We start from the raw sequence: 18,109 nt of genomic DNA, 5'->3' as shown, positions 1-18,109 counted from the left end.
GGATTATTGAGTACGAGTCACATTCTTTAACCAGCAAGATCCTACCTGAAGAAAACGACACCAGAGGGTGAGCATTCTTTTGATAAAAGAATAATCACTACTAAGATTTGATTGATCATAAAGCCTAGCCAAAGAGGCAGCATATGACATGGTTGTTGTATAGCAAACAAGGTTGAAGAGTACCACAAAAGGCAGACTTATAATACAAAGGGGAAATCTATTATTGTTATAATAGAATACGAATTTGTATAGACTGATAGACTCTTTAGTTACCGCGAGATTATCTAAATATACTGGATAGGATGTAGGATAATTGGGTATTAATCGTGATAATCTATCGCAATAAATATATGTCATCTTATTTGATCATTCATATATATATATATATCCAGTTTGAGAAATTTAATGGCAATTATTGCAAGATAATGATTATTATGACACATATTAAATAACATGTAAACACATTGTCTGTCAGAATACTCGATTGTGATTGGCTGGAGGGTGTGTGTTCAAATAGTGTAATGCACAGGTAGTTCCAGTCAGTCAAACCACCGTTCTATATTAATGAGCTGCTTTCAATGAAGCACACGCACGCGCGCGCACACACAAACACACACTACTGCATAGACAGACGCAGCACCCACATCTCTCTCTCTCTCTCTCTCTCTCTCTCTCTCTCTCTCTCTCTCTCTCTCTCTCTCTCTCTCTCTCTCTCTCCCCCCCCCCCCCTCTCTCTCTCTCAGATATACCTTTATATTCTATAATCTGTATATGCCATTAACTATATGCAGGGTATTTTTTTGTGTGAAGGTTAAAATCCTGGGTATTTAACATATTTAACATTTTGGGGGGGACATTGGCCCTATAAACAGTTCTAAATGTTTAAATGTTAGCAACATCCCTGTCTAACTGTAAATGATAATATTTATATATCTATGAGATCTACAAACTGAAGTGTATTAAAGTGGAATGTCAATTAATATGCATTAAACTAATAAATAAAGTGTTTAGCTCACTGTGTGGATGTCAATCCGCGTGAGCGCATGTCTGTTCGCCCTTTTTTCTCTCGTTCAGAAGGTGTGACGTGAAGACAATTACCGCTCAGATTCTCACAGAGGTCTGAGGGACAAGGCAGCGCCCGCTTATCACGCACACTTCTGCAAAACAACACCATCCTTATCTAGGTGATAAGGCTTATATTAACTTGTCGTCACTCTAATTATAGCATCACTCAGCAAGATGAATCTACTCATACTGGCGACTCTGTTCTCTGTGGTTTTGGCCGAAAAATCACCCCGGCTGAAATTTACCGTGATGGGTAAGGCATATTTTCTTCAATGATATAGTTTAATTCTGCAACGATTCTGTGGAGATATCTGGAATTTTCTCGTTCTCGGGTTCTGATGTCATGTTTATCCTTAATGAAACTCGAATTGCTAAATTTTCCCCTCAAAAAAAAAAAAAAAATGCTGCGTATTAAGTCTGTAGGAAGTAAAAAATAAAAAAAATAAAAGAAAGAAAAAAGTCAAATCGCAATGTTAGTAAATTGAGGCAAGCTAAAATGAACCACTGACTGTTTTACATTGCTGTTTTGAAAACAAAATAACAATTGAGGCTCACATGCACGTCATGACTTCACATCATGACGTATGTGTGATATTAATCATGGTTTAGTGTACACAAGCCTAGACTACAATGAAAAAATACAGTAAATGCATCGCGTTAATTACTGACGTTGTATAAAAAAGAAGCGTATAGTGCTGATGCCAAGCCTATTAAGTATAACTGATGGTTCATACAATGATGCTGGAAAGATTTTTGCCTGTGTAGTCATAGTAACATCTCCTGAAGATATGTCAGTGGTGTATGGGTTGGTCAAGAGCGAGTGGTCTGTAGTAAACAAGCGCCTGAATCTTCCTGGAGGCTACAGAATAAGTAATTTTCTGTAACGACAATTCGCTTTCTATCTAAACTTGAAAAAGCATTGGATCACATTGCTGTTTTGAAGCAATTTTCCTGTAGAATACGCAGCAAGTGGGTTTGTTTTAAGAAAAGCATAGGACGCAATCTACAGAGCTGCAATGCAGGTGCGTGAGCTAACGGGAATGATGGCACTGCAGCAACTGATGCATTTCCAAAACACAGGGTACAACATTCGATCCAGAGAAAAACACACTCGCATTTGCAGAATAGCCCATGGAAAATTCCACGAAACCCACCTTAATTATTTATTCCAAGCACGTTCACAGACTTCTATGTCGATACAAACAGTATGGGTCATGTATTTGTTTAAAAACATCAACATGTCTCACGGCCATCCCCTCAGTGTAACGGGATACTAAAACCTCTCACAAATACACATTTGAGAAACCGTGAGAGCCCAATATAAGACACCATTGAGCTTGTTGGTCTTGACCGCCCACTTCAGCACCACGGACAGCGATCTCTACAATTCAGCGCACGTCTTCTTGAATCACCAAGGATGCGATCAGGAGACAAATTCTCTGATGAACTAAAGTGTTATGGAAAACGAGAGCTGTATATGCAAATAGAAACCGGCTCAGACTGGTCTGAAGGCTTTTTCGACCTCTTCAGCCCCCCCTGCGAATATCCAGTTATTGATTGTGCTGAAATCTACCAGCGCAGACCGAGACAAACACCTGTTGCAACCAACGTGTTAGTTTTATCAAATAATCGCGAAGCTCCGCTTTATATAATGCTGTATCAAAACCATTTTAATTTTACGGTTACCCCTGACAACCACATTTGACAGTATTCTCCATTTAGTTCAAATGAAAAACGCCCATTAGCGGCTAAGGCATTTGAGCTAATCATTTAAGATCTGTAGTTCTCAACTGGTTTTGCTCTAAAACCCAGATTTTACTGTGAAAATCAAGTGATAGCATTTAAATAATATGACATAATATTTAACATAACATTTCACAAAAGCACAGGTCCAACAATATGCAAAATAATTTATATAGAACAGTTTTGTTAATGCACTTATGCACACAACAGCACAAATGTGATGACCGACACTGGACTATGTTATACTTAACTATAAAACCAAGTGATGATTTGGACACTATAGAGTTTGGATGCACAGCCTTTGATCTCAACAACAAAAGATAAGAATGTATTGCATTTACATGGGCTCTGTGACCCTGGACCCAAAAACCAGTCACATGGTACATTTTTTTGAAATTGAGATTTATAAACCATCATTTACGGTTTGTTAGGATAGGACAATATTTGGCCGAGATACAATTATTTGAACATCTGGAATCTGAGAGTGCAAAGAAATCGAAACATTGAGAAAATCACCCTTAAAATTGTCCATTTATGTTCGCGGTTGTGCTGCATTCACTCACAAAAATAAATGTTTTATATATTTACGGTAGGAAATTTACTAAATATCTTCATTGAACATTATCTTTACTTAATATCCTAATGATTTTTGGCATAAAAAAAGCGATACTTTTGACCCATACAATGTATTTTTGGCTTTTGCCACAAATGTACCCGTGTGACTTATGACTGGGTTTATGATCCAGGGTCACATATAAGAAGCCTTTATTTTTCCTAAATATAAACATTTTTATGGCTAATTTTGTATTGTATTGGCCCTGTGGCCCATTTTTGAATTGCAACCCACCAGCTGAGAACCATTGATTTAGTAGACGTACATTATTCATCTGTGCAATATGTGAACATATACAACATGAAAATGTCCAAAACCCTGTTTATACACTGCATTTCTGCATTTCATTTGTCTTTAGAATCCCCTCGGTTTCGCTTCATGAAACCGGAGAACTACACAGCGGTTTACCACCAACAGGAAACTGATGTCCTGTATGTGGGGGGCCAAGGGGTCATCTATAAGCTCAGCTTCAGTGATAAAGGAGTGCATGACAAGCAGGTAGGGGGGATGACACCATAACCTGGAGCTAAAGTAGATCTATCACTGCTCTAAATCCTGACCTAGATAGATGGTACTCGGCAAGTAGCAAAACTGTGGAATTATTTATGGAGCAGAACAATGTCTTATAATGGAGGTAATACTTGTGGTTGCATAAAAGCAAGCTTTTCTTTGCAGTGGGGGATAGTTATAGCTTCTTATCATTTTATTATAGCCATAACATTTTATGTTCTGTTTTCTCATTGTAATTATAGAATACACAGTAGCTCTAAAATGATGAGAACATTCCATAGCTCTAAAATGATGAGAACATTTCATCCCTACATTATTATGTATGCAAGGCTGCATGATTAGTAATGTTGTTGATGTGCTCCCAGATCCATGCGGAAATGGATGAGAATGCAAAATCGAAGTGTCTCACATCAGCATGGAAGGTAAGAGAGACAATCCCACAATATTCAGTCAGTTCAGACCTCAAGCTAGTTGGCATTTCAAGCAAAGAAAAGGATTATCTTAACTCATTTAAACCGCGCGATTCAATACACTCACATATCTTACTGCGCACAAGAAGTGACTAGCACAATGTGTCCAGTTATCCATTTCTCATAAATCCACTGTGTGAATTACACTCATCAGGTTAAGATGGATTATAATAAATAGTGAATTGTGAAAATGACTTTAATCAGAACATTTATGAACGTATTTCCCAGACGCTCCTCAGCCTGGCTGGATTCACTGCCCTGGTTCAACATCTACAGAAATAGTCATCCATGATGAGCAGGTCATCACTCAGAGTTGACTGAATGAGGCTATTTTTTAAGGGTAATGGCACAGACAGAAAGCCAACACATGAGTGATGGGCTCCTTTAAAATCGAAATAAAGATGGTTGTTGGGGTGTTTATGCTGAAGTTGCAAATACAATTAGTATAGAAAAAGGAAAAGGAAAGAGCCTCTCCAAGCCCACAATTAGCATACTGTATTTAGCAACTATTCTTTCTATCATTTATAATATATGATGTCTGTATGTTTTGCATTGACACATTTTGTGTTTTTTCATCTTTCTATAGCAAGAGTGTGATAATTTCATCTCAGTAATTGAGAAAGTCGGTGATTCATTCGTGGTGTGTGGGACAGCAGCGGGCTCTCCTAAATGTTATCTCCTGGTAAGATGCCTTACCTGCCATTGTATATGCAACTCTCACAATCCAGAAGCAGTTTAAACTCTATCTGCAAACCACAAAAGTGTTTAAGATTAGGACATGTTCCTCTTTGCTAGTCTTCTAAGGCCCTGTTCCAAATGGCACCCTAAACACTCGCTCGTGTGGGCTCGGCATCGAGGGCGCATATTGACTGCAAGGGGGGCGCTCGTGAGCACCACACTGAAACCTAAAATGACAAATGGGACACCCTGCAGGTCTCATGAACTTAATGGACATGCGCACGTTCCACAAGACTGAAAGTGCATTTGAAGTATGCCATTTGGAAAAAAAGGGCCAAAAATTGCAGAAACAAACCAAAAATAGATGTGCACACCACACCTGCTAAATGCAGACATTTCGGGTTCATTTAAAATAATAAATTATGTTGCGAAGACACATCAAATATTACTCACAATCTGTGGTTACACGAGAAAGCGAAGGAAATAAGACCAGTTTTCCATCTGAGCTCAGCGGTTTTGACAAAATTCAGGTTTATTTAACCACCTCTGTATTATTATGCACATTTTTATAACCTTTGTGTGTCTCTGCTGTGGGTGTGATTTATACCGAATCATTTAACAGTTCCAACTGTGCTTAGATTAAAATGACAGAGCTGAAAGTAGTACAATAAAATGTGAGTTTGACATCCTGAAATGTGGGACACGCATTTAGTGTTCTGCTAAAAAGTGGTATGATTTCTCAAAGTGCTGTTTCCTTAATAAAAGCCTGAGAATTACTGAATAATCACATCATCTCTCTCATCCAGGTAAATGACAGTGCACTGACGGAAATGCCGGCGGAAACAGCAGCGTCTAACTTCTTGGCACCTTTCCCCTCTCAGCGCTCCATCAGTCTGTCAGCAGGTAGATAGAGAGAGGAGAGGAATGGAGGAAAGGAAAAGAAGGGAGATAATGCGGGAGAGAATGTTTTTTTTTCATATTTTTTATTTAGATCTTTCATTTGAATAGGTATTTGTTTCTGAAGTAGAGCAGACTGTAATGTGACATGCTCAAAGCTTCAAATCTTGTCAGATCTCTTTAGAAAATACAGTGTGTATCAGAGGAAATGTAAAAGAACAAATTCCAAAAAGACCAACACTCCCTGTAGTATATGACAAAAAGAAATCTTGCCCTTTTTGTTTTAAATGTCAGATACAAAGTTGAGTATTTCATACGCCATGTAAGTTAGCAGAGCTGAAAGGTCAACACTGATTCTGAGAGAAATTGCATGTCTCAAAAATGTCTCCATCTGTCAGTCAGAAGGAAGTAGTTCGCAGTGCGTTGCAGCCCTCTTTTTTACTTTGAGTATCAAAGTATTGCAAACATTGCTAAATTTAAATCAAAGTTTCAGAAACTTTGATTTGACAGGACTATAGTCACCGAGGTTTGACTGATGGATATACTTATCTCTCTCCTTATTTAGATGGGAATCTGTACTCTGCTCTGTCAGCGGGTGCAGGACGGACTGGCTCTATCCGTCGCACATATGGCTCCAAAAAACAGCTGAAGACAGAGAATAAATGGCTACAGAGTGAGTTGACTGTTGTTATCTGTACTGCATTAGCAGTTTGGAGATTTTCTTGATGGACTGAGCTAATGGATCTTACAGTATGTCAGCTTAAAACAGAGTTAGTTTTAAAACCTGACCAAAAGTTTTAAAAAAAGAGGAGTTTTCAAAACAAGTCTCTTATGTTCCCTTATGTAAACACAGTAATATTGTGGAAAATTATTACAATTTAAAATAACTGTTTTCTGTTTTAATATATAATTTATTCCTGACTGTGATGGTAAAACTGAATTTTCAGTAGCCATTGCTCCAGTCTTCAGTGTCACATGATCCCTCAGAAATCAGTCGAATATGCTGATTTGCTGCTCAAGAAACATTTCTTATTATCATCAATGCTGAAAATAGTTCTAATGCTTAATTTTTTTGTGGAAACCATGATATATGTTTTTTAAAAGAACAACATTTGTTTGAAATATGTATACTTTTTTTGCGATAATGTAGAAATCTTAACTGTCAAACTGAATCTTATGTAATTCATGCAAATTATTAATTATTAATAAACACTATATATATCATCTCATGAATGGCTTACTTAAACCTCTACATATTAAGCTAGGATAGGAGGAGAAAACATTTTAAACATAAAAAATATATATATTTCAACTAAGATAAAGGTTCAAAAACTAATTCTTTATATACAACACAAAGAGTCAATGTAAGTAATAAATCCATCTCACCCTCTCTCTCAGATCCCCAGTTTGCAGGAGCCGCTGTGATACCACACAAAGAGAAACTCAAAGATGAGATCTATTTCTTCTTCAGTGAGGTCAACAGCACAGCCAAACTAGATGAAGAGCCTTACAGGGCTCGGATAGGACGAGTCTGCATGGTAACACGCTCTTAATCCATTCCTGCTTCAGATACACTGCTGTGAGGACTCTAGGTTTCTGATAACCTTTGCATCTGTGGCTCAGGTTGATGAGGGAGGGCTTCAGAATATGCTGCCAAACTCCTGGACCACATTCCTGAAGGCACGTGTGATGTGTGGGGAAGCTGGAACTCCTGTGCAGTACAACAACTTCAAACAGGCCTTCGTTCTGACCTCTCATCTCCGCACTGGGTTGATATATGGCCTCTTCTCCAATGCCTGGTAAGCAGTTATGAAGTCTAAAAGTGAGTAGGAAGACATTTGACATCATGCAGCTGGATAACGCCTTTGGCAAGACTTCATTATTCACCACAAAATACATCTCTAGATTTTTTACTCAAAACACTGAAAAAAAAAACATTGTCAGTTGTGCTTACTTCAAGCTTTCTTTTATATAAACCATATTGATCAATATTACAATTTTCTTTTTTTCCATTTATCAGTTGGATATTTAAGTGTGCATGCTCATTTCCCCTAATTTTTACATTAACATTTACTGAAAGCTAATCTTTTAAAACATGAATTATTTCTTTACACTGAATTTTTTTTATCTTTAACAGATCTCAGAATGAATATCCATACTTGATTAAAATCTGTTTTCCATGTTTAATGTTTATGTCTTTCTACAGGAACACCACTGTAGTGTGTGCGTACTCCATTGAAGACATTGACAGAGCCTTTTCTACATCCAAACTGAAGGGCTACAACTCACCTTTAGCGGCCCCTCGTCCTGGAACGGTACAGCACACCGAAACATCAACCAAAGGCATAATTATGTGTCAACAGATTCATTTTGTTAATACATATTATTACATTCTAAACATTTATTAAATTAACTTTGAATGTATCGATAAAATAGCCTACTATCCTACAATTTCATAACGCAAAGGTACAACCTGATTTTTCATTTGTGTGGTTCGCATTTATCCAGTGTGCTTTCAGGAACAACACTCAGGCTCATAACCAGAAGATCCTGACTGTGATCAAGGATCACCCTGAGATTGAGGATATGATCACACCGGTTGACGAAACTCCTCTGGAACTGCCAGTTCATGACCACTTCACACATCTTGTGGCAGACACAGTCTTGGCTGTCAATGATGAACACTACAGCGTCATTTATCTGGGCACAGGTATTCTGAATCATGGAGGGGGGAGGGGGGGGGGGGGGGTTATTGTATATTGTGGGGGGTGTATTATTGGGGGGTGCACTGATTTTATAATATCGGCTGATATAAATAGCCGCTATAGCCATATCATTTTAATACTCTATACTATTTTGCCTAAATAAAGAAAGAATAAAACATTTTAAACTAAAAGTACAAGTGAAATTAGGCATCACAACATTATAATACAGTATGAAAATGGAAATGGCTAAAGATAATATTTAACAGTGATATTAATTTATTAGTTTTTGAAGATTAAGTGTCAGAAATCAGCAGCACAATTAAATATACAATACCGGTGATACCGGTAAACTAAAACAAATCTGATATTGACAAATATTAAATTTTGCACCAACATCTTGCACCCCATATAATTTATTCTCATTCTATTATTGTTTTTCTGTCTTTTCTAATGCTATTTTTCCCGTGTCTCCTGTACAGAAAAGGGCAAAGTCCTGAAGGTGCTCCATGCCATAGAAGGAGCGTTTATCATAGCGCAGTATTCTTTATTCCACGATGATAGTCCCGTCATTAACATGGCAATTGACTCTAAAAAGGTACAGACCCACATTTTAATGATGTGAACCAATTTTAACATATTATTCCACTGAAATATAATTATATATAGCTTTGAATTACTATTTGCAAAATACAGTGAGCGAGTAATTCAAAGGCTGTTCCCACAGATATCTAAAATAGAGTTTGATGGGATCCAGATGGCACCTTTCACCTCTGAATTCTGCTTTTTGCCAGGGTCATCTCTATATTGGCACAGAGCTTGAAGTGCAGCGCATCCCTCTGGCTGACTGTGGTCGGTACGGAGTAGGCTGCCGGGAATGCATCCTTTCACGAGATCCATATTGTGCGTGGGACAAATCCAAGAGGAAGTGTACTGCAATCCCAGCTGGCTACAACATTACCACTGGGTACATATGCACTCACAAATATCCCACAATGATGCATTACTGGTTTTCCTGACGAAGTAACCTAAGTTTCTTTTTCTTTTTTTCTCACGATTTTGAAATCAGGACCCTTCATCAGACCCTTGACCACTCCAGTGCCTCGGTCTGCGGCGATGCTCCAGGTAAATTGTCTTTGAGACTTTTAAAGGTGCAAATTTTCTTGTCGTATCTCTGGACCCTTTATGGCACTTAAGAATTTGAAAGTTTTCAAAACAGTTTCAGCTTCTTCCTCCCAATGAAACCCATATTTGCATTTTTTTCTAAATATAGTTTTTTTTCTAGAATTCACTGACTTAACAGTATTTAATGCCATTGAATTTTTCTTTTTACAAGATACCGTATAGACAACCAATTAAAACCCTAAGAATAAAAATAAATAAAAATAAGTAGTCTATTTGTATCCCTGTAATAATAGTGTTCAATAAAACAATTCTGTCTTCAGAAGAGACAAACATTAATAGTAGTATTATGTCTGCAATATATGCTATATATATATATATTCATTTATAATATAAAATAAATTAATATTTTGACATTGTTACAAAAAATAAAATAAAATAAATGCTGTTCTTTTGAACTTTCTACTCATCAATGAATCCTGAAACAACAACAAAAAATATTTCCATTTCCACATAAATATTAATCACCACAACAGTTTTTGCCATTGATAATAGTAATAAATGTTTCTTGAGGACATAATCAGCATATTACAATGATTTCTGATGGATCACGTGACACTGAAGACTGAGTAAGGAGGACTGATGAAAATTCAGCTTTGCCAGCGCAGGAATAAATTATATTTTAAATTCTATTAAAAATAGAACACAGTTACTTGGAATTGTAAAAATATTTCACAATATTACTGTTTTACTGTATCTTTGATCAAATAAATGCAGCCTTGGCAAGCATAAGAGACATAAAAACATTACAAATCTTACTGACCCCAAACTTTTAAACAGTAGTGTATATATAAAATACAAGCATCTTTATTAAAAATGGTTTCAAATATACTAAAATGTTTCCTATAATTGTGGGATACAGCTCATAAGGCGCGTAGCACCATCCCCAAACAAGTTTTAGTGGATAAAGATGGACCGGTCCTGCTACCGTGCCCAGTGCGATCCTACCATGCCACTTACCGCTGGGAGAAAGACAACTGCATCAAGGAATATCCTTGCACCATCTCTGGCTCCTCCTGTGTGCTGGCACCCACCCCTGACCTGCCTCTGAAGGAGGGTGTATTCCGCTGTCTGGCGGAGGAGAGCGGTCTGCGACATGAGGTGGTGTCCTACAAGCTAGTGTTCAACGGTGGACCCCTCTCCACCTCGCTAGCCTCCACCCTGGGGTCGGCTCTGCTGCTGGCTGCCGCGGCACACTGGCTCCTGTAGATCCGGTGAATCCTGAGGGGTCGGAAGGGAAACGAGTTTTATGCTAAGGTCAGCAGAGCATGAGTACCTAGACCGGTCCAACTAAACTGCAGGGGAGCAGCTGGTCTCTATATAAACTGTGTTTCTTGTTTCTTATTCGGAGCAATCCTATTCTTTGAAGGGCCGAGAAAATGCCTGAAATTGTCTCATTTTGCAAAATGCTTTATCATTCATACCAGTGTTATGTATTACATGAACTTATGTAAGTGTACCGTTTCATGCCCATCAGCCTAAAGCAAACATTTAGACTTATATACTGTATATTCAAATATCTAATACATGAGATTTGTACTTTGCTTGCAAAATGTTAGTGCCATCTTTCAGATGTTTCAGAAGACTGCTTTGCTAACTACACTTAGACATGGAATCCAGATCAGTTCTTTAACTTAGTTTTCTCGTTAACACTTTATAGTAAGGTTCAATTACATTCGTTAATGTATTGGGGATCATGAACTAACAATTAACAAAAATTATTTACAGTATATCGTTAACTAGGTTAATGTTAATTTACTGCTGTTTAACATTTAATACATTGTTCATTGTACATTCCTGTTTGTTCATATATTAACTAGTTCTTTATACAGCTTGAAATGCTACAAATATATTAGTGTATGGAAGAAATTAACATTAAATTAATGTGTACGGATCATTGTTAATTCACGTTACCTAATGATTTAACCAAGTTGAACCTTATTTTAAACTGTTACTTTTCCGTTGGTACGTAGAATCACTGAGTTACAAACGTGAGTACATGCTGAATCATGAATATGCTGTTATGAATTCGTTTATTTTTTTTCCCATTGTGTGCCATTAGGACAGTTCTGAAGCCTTAAAACAAGGATGAGTCCCTTTAAGCTGTAAGGGTCACATCCTAAGCACAACCTGCAAACTGAGCAGAACCTGCAGAATCTGCTGGCTTTGTCTTTCCACCTGACAGAATGTTTTTTTCAGCATGATTTCAGGAGGACACACAGCTGATTTGTTTGTGCCTGTTTAAGAAGTTTGAAATCACTTATCAGTCACTACTAGAAATGTGAACTGCAAAAACGATACAAAACCAATACAGATTCAACTGCTTTTGCTCAGTGTGAACAGGAAGAATAACCAGAATCCATAAAACCAGATGGTTTATCTCGGTATGTCACTGTGTTTAACAGACATGAACTCTCTTGCATCCTTGACACCTGTGATTTTCATGCTCATGATGTTTTTACATTTTTGCGTTCAAATAAGCTTCGGTACATGTGATATGGAGTTGCATTTTGTAGTTGCAGTGTAAAGAGGCTTAATTACAATGTTGTTTTAATTGTAAAGCTCTGCATATGCTGTTTTTCACCATTGCTGCCTATGGGAATAGAAAGCATTCCTGATGGATCTAAACAGTCATTCTGCACTAAGGTGTTCTGAGTGTAAATCTGTCACCATTTTACGGCATATCGTTTTATTTGATCATCACTTCAGCGATAAAACTTTATCTTATACACATTACAGAAAGGGAAAAATAAGATGCTCATACAAAAACTTTCTAACTAGCACATAATCGTCTCTAATCGTCATCTGATCGTCTCTAATCGTCATCTGCACAACACACACACACCTCACTACTATTTTTGTTTCTCTCTCTCCCTCTCTCACTCTCTCTCTCTCACTCTCTCTCTCTCTCTCTCTCGCTCTCTCTCTCTCTCAGAGCAACTGACCCCAAATGCCAGATTTGTCTTTAACCTTGTTCTTTCCACACTGTATTTTGGGAGCAGGAGTGAAACAATGGTGTTATGAATGAATTGATTACTAATTAACCAGAAGTGCATTGTGTTTTCAGAAGATGGACTTTTTATTTGTAGCTACGTCTTGTGCCATTCTATTTCTTGCTCTACTGGTGACATAATCTGTCAATCGAATTAAAAGTTTGTTTTGTACTTCCATATGGATCTCTGGGTTGATGTTTGGGCATCAGGAGATATTTAAAGTTTCATATAAGCCATGTAAATAGTCCAGGGACTGACCGCAGTGTTGCTTTACACATTACTTATGCTAGCGTGTGCTAACCTTCTGTTTGCATGCTGAATGCCACAGCACTGTTGCCCTCTCTGTGTACTCGTACCTCTGTCTCTTGGCCTAATGTGCTACACTGCACTAAATGCAGGAACGTTGTAGTGCCAAACCAATGTTGTGTCATTTTCATCAGAGAGCTTTTCTAACTTTTCCACTGTGCTTCAAAGCCAAACGTTTACCTTTCTTAGACACATATATAGCAGAATCTAGATTCACACACACATACACACACACACACACACACACACACACACTAAATCACTATCGGCAGTGTAAATGACACAGGGTCTTTCAATGTAGATCACACAAAATCAATACTGTAAACAACTGTTACATGTTTATTTTTTTTATTAGTTTTTTTACTCTGTAACTGGTGTTGCGAGGCCATTGTGTTTTTATCGTCTGTCATTCGCTATGCATTGTGTTTTTTGCCGCGCGACTTGTGGCAGGGAGTGTTTTCTCATGTAGGGACGCTCAGCGCGGTTTACTGCTCAAAGCATCTTGCAGTTGTGTAAGCTGGTTACCAAAAGTCAGCAATTTTTTTTTCTAAGGGGGTTGAAGACATTGTAAAATACAGAAACGTATAATTATACATTAAATGTTTCCCTGAAAATGTGCATTAAAATAAATAACAAAAATATCTACTGTATTTATGTTTTTTATTGTCCATCAATGTTTTTTTTTTGTAAAGATATATGTATTTACTATTTTAACATGCACAGTAAACAAACTTGCTATTGTGCAGTTTGCGCTATTGTGGTTGTAAATGTTGCTTTTCACCAAACCATTCCTTCAAAAGTGTGAAATGTAGTCTAATGTAAATATTGGTTTAATCACCAAAAAACAACAGAATTATCTTTTTTTATGTAAATGGTAAACATGGCAAGATGTTTTCGATTGTGATAAGCAAATTTATGTCATGTTAAGTATTTCTTTATTAAACACACATTAAGTGTAGTAAAATAAATTGGTTTTGAGAACCAAACTAAGTCAGTAGAAAATGTTCAAACAGGAAAAAAAAAATGCATTAATTAAAAAAGATAAAAATGATTTTGAAATTATTACTAAAGCGACTAAAGACTAAAAATACACCACTGATTTGTGAAACAGTATATAAAAATATTGAAATATTGAAACCGGTGTTAACTTTGTAACTACATAATGTATAAGGCAATTTGGGAGTTACCTTGGCAAGAAGCACACATCATGTGTCAACATGTTAATTTAGCAGATGTTTTTGGCAAAGGCAGACAGTGCACTAATTGCTGTGACATCTTCTGGAGGCCCCTGAGGCTGTGTAGGGTTTAGGAATTGAAACCAAGGCCCTGTCCCAAATGACACACTTCATATGCACTTTCGGTCTTGTGGTCTTACACACGCACTCTTTAAATAACAAAAAAAAGATTGTGCCATTGACTTTAGACCAGGTATCAGTTGGTCAATCGCACAGTCTGCGCCCGAACACACCTTTTTTTCAGACCAGCGCACAGATGGGCGCAAATGCATTTGCTATAAAAACAACATGGCACAGGACGTGAAAATGATAACTGCTTCAGGCTGAAACTAGCAAAAGACACTTGCGTTGCCTGCATTGCGCCAGGTGATAGTGCCCTAAATCTGAGAATCTGTGTCAAATTCAGTTGGGGTTTTTTAATCACTGACTTGTTAGCTAAGTACTGCAAGTTTAATCTTTTAGATCAGCCAAATTCACAAATGAATGTTATTTATTGTGAACAAGTTTATTTAAAACAATCGGGTCAAAAGATTCAGTCACGAAACGGGTCACAATTTAAGATCTCGATTTAATACTTCATATAGTGAATCAAAATATTTGACCGCGGGGGCTGTGAGACTTGAAACGAAAACAGAAGTAAAACATTGCTTATTCAAGGGCGTGCAACATGGATTTAGTGTCTAAAATGCATGTGCACAGTTCAGTTAATTAAAAATGTTATGTAACGCTGTTAAAGGATTAGTTCACTTTAAAATGAAAATTCTGTCAATCATATACTCACCCTCAAGTTGTTTCAAACCTTTATGAATTTCTTTCTTCTGCTGAACAAAAAGGAAGATATTTTGAAAAATGTCAGTAACCAAACAGTTACCAGGTCCCATTGACTTCCATAGTAGGAAAAAAAAAATACTATGGAAGTCAATGGGACCTGGAAACTGTTTTGTTACTGACATTTTTTTAAATATCTTCCTTTGTGTTCAGCAGAAGAAAGAAATTCATACAGGTTTGAAACAACTTAAGGGTGAGTATATGATGACAGAATTTTCATTTTAAAGTGAACTATCCCTTTAAGCTGAATTTACTAAACTGTTTGCTGAAATAACCAAATTAACAACAGCACTGAAATAAAAATGCGCTGTTTATCTGTCTGCCAGATTCGTGTGAAAGTTGCATTCATAACTATAGCAACAGGATCCGAATCATGGCAGGTAGGTATAGATAAAAAAGTTCTCGATTTCGTCACTTCAAAATAACGAGAAACAGATTGTATTTCTGAAATAAGTGTAGCAAAAAGCACATAAATAGATAACACGGCAGACACATGATCCTGCAGTGTTATTTAGTTATCATACAACTGCATGACCACACCTTCTATAAGTATGTCTTGTCATGTTACTGACAACGATACTGATACATCATTTTATTTATGAGGTGGAGCGACACGGGCAGCCCCACCCCAGATGGAGACCCGCCCCGATCTGCAGGCTGCAGCCAGGTCCTTCTCTTTATCAATGGGATAGTTTACCAAAACTGACATGGTATACTTTTATATTTCTTACATTTACATATCTTTCTTCTTTGAAACACAAAAAATATATATTTATAAGAACTTTGGTAACCAAACAGCTTTTTTTCAAACAGGTTACCATTGACCTGGGGGAAAAAAACAGACATTTTTGTTTCTTAGGGTTTGTTCATCTGGTTTGTTCAAGAAGGAAGTTGACACTAAATTTAGTAAGTCGTTGTCATGAAACGGAGGTTGCAAAAGTCCTTTCTTCCCAAAGTGGTTTGCTGTGGTTTGTTACTGCTGTGATCTCGTGTGAGTGACAGGGAGCTATTTTGATTAAAGGGCTGGTTGATTGTGATTTCACTTTTCTAACTTTAGTTAGTGTGTAATGTTGTTGTTTGAGCATTAACAACATCTGCAAAGTAACAAAGTTCAATGCAAAGGAAGATATTTGCTTTTAAAGAAAACGTTTTTTAAGAACTACAACAAACGGCTGGTAGGGACTACATATCTTCCTCCCGGGTTAGTGACATCACCAACCCTAAAATTGACATAAATGTATCCTCCCCTCAAAGTGATCATAGTGCTACTACACTAGTGGCGAGACGGATCACAAAACTTATCACGGATCCGTGGTTTGATTAAAGTCAATTTTATTTTCAAATGATTACTCACTCACTCTTGAGCATCTGGCGCGAGTGATTTAAATGTTAAAGGTGCTGTATGGAGTTTTTCTACTAAAATGAATCCATTTTTTATTACCTGTGTGTGAAGGGGTTGTAATCTCACAATAAAATGATCCACTTGGTGGGTTTTGCTATTACCTCTGAAAGCAAGTATTCCTATTTCTATGTGAAGTCTCTGGGTCGGATTTGCCGCGAAATCCAGTGACGTGACTGAGACCTGCATGCGCGCTCCCGAGCGTCTCGCCTCTCGCCTCGTCTACTGACTTGGCACTCAACAGCTACTGTATGACACTGCAACTTTATGACATGGAGTCTGCTACTAATACTAGGAAACGACTAGCACAACACAGACTCCAACACAAACTCCACATAATAATAAAAAACAAAAGAAAGCACGCGCACGAGCACTCGCTTGTAAACGTATTGCAATCTGAAACATCACCGCTAGATGCCGCTGAAAACTCCATACAGCACCTTTAAGTCAATGTAAAGACGCGTTTACGCGCGTCTAGAGGTCCTGCGGCGCGCCGCGGTGTTTAGCGCGGCGTGATAGACGCGAACCTCATCCGCGCGTCCAGTTTGCGCGAATGAGGCGAATTGCTAACACATAATGTCTTTTCTATCATTTCACTGTAGCTCAGCATCGCGATGTAAAGTTAACGTTATATCATGATCACAGTTCATATGTGTGGGGAAAGATAAGATATTAGAGTAAAAATATTGCGTTATGCTACTTCATGAGTTAATAAGAAAAAATATTTTACAATTCCTGCAAATGCAGTGATGAAGTTCATGTTCTCATGATTTATTTTTATGAATAAAAATGTTTCAAAACATCCCCCCCTCTGTTTTTTTTCACAAATCCCACCCTGCTTGTCTGGATGAGGTTTTCAGAGCTGCTAAAAAACTAATGATATACTTTCCGTGTCCTTGAGTGCGCGAGGGTCCGCGTGACATAACATTTGTCATCGGAGGGTGTGCCCGGAGGCTCCTTGCAGACATCCATGTGCCTCCCTTTTCTTTGTAACTAGCTTAAGCCGCGAAAAATGGACGTCGAATTTGAAGAGAGGCTGTGTGAAGAAGTCCGTTGCTACCCGCACCTCTACAATCCGTCGTTAAAAGATCACAAAGACAGCCAGATGTGTAATAATTCCTGGAGGGAAATTGGCCAGAGTTAAGGCAAAGAAGAAAGTCTGTGTCGGCAGAAGTGGAAATATCCGAGAGACCGTTTTGTCAAGGCAAAGAGGCTGAAGGGAAGGAGCAGTGCAGCATTGTTTCCCTCTTGAGCTGTTGAAGCTCCGCCCCCTGTGCCGGGAGCAGCAGCTCATTTGTATTTAAAGGGACACACACGAAACAACATGTTTTTACTGACCTTCAAAAAGGGACAATTTTAACGTCCTGTAAAATCATATCTGTGGGGTATTTGAGCTAAAACTTCACATGCACAATCTGGGGCCAACAGAGAGTTGTTTTACATATTGTAAAAAGGGGCATTATACCACCCCTTTAAAGATTACAAGGG

The 18,109-nt window shown here is 37.7% G+C and overlaps 1 protein-coding gene and 1 long non-coding RNA gene across 2 annotated transcripts; one reads left to right on the top strand and one right to left on the bottom strand.

The window, feature by feature from the left end:
- Nucleotides 1-13,781, top strand: LOC307006252 (semaphorin-7A). Its single transcript, XM_079627038.1, has 15 exons — nt 1-67; nt 1,226-1,318; nt 3,780-3,919; nt 4,297-4,353; nt 4,988-5,083; nt 5,886-5,982; nt 6,542-6,649; nt 7,375-7,514; nt 7,600-7,775; nt 8,183-8,291; nt 8,485-8,686; nt 9,161-9,276; nt 9,473-9,645; nt 9,748-9,803; nt 10,723-13,781. Exons 2-15 carry the CDS (start codon nt 1,240-1,242, stop codon nt 11,067-11,069), a joined length of 1,896 nt encoding a protein of 631 aa, XP_079483164.1. The 5' UTR covers nt 1-67; nt 1,226-1,239; the 3' UTR covers nt 11,070-13,781.
- Nucleotides 5,486-17,896, bottom strand: LOC307006255. The gene is made up of 4 exons (XR_013799429.1): nt 17,507-17,896; nt 10,821-11,081; nt 7,363-7,792; nt 5,486-6,621 (listed from the first exon to the last, which is right to left on the bottom strand). It is a non-coding gene; the product is annotated as an uncharacterized lncRNA (long non-coding RNA).
- Nucleotides 17,897-18,109: the final 213 nt, after the last annotated feature.

The sequence above is a fragment of the Phoxinus phoxinus genome (assembly GCF_949152265.1).
Source record: "Phoxinus phoxinus genome assembly, chromosome: 10".
Taxonomy (NCBI): domain Eukaryota; kingdom Metazoa; phylum Chordata; class Actinopteri; order Cypriniformes; family Leuciscidae; genus Phoxinus; species Phoxinus phoxinus.
The sequence above is the reverse complement of the archived record's forward strand: the minus strand, read 5'-3'. Positions and strand labels throughout refer to the sequence as shown.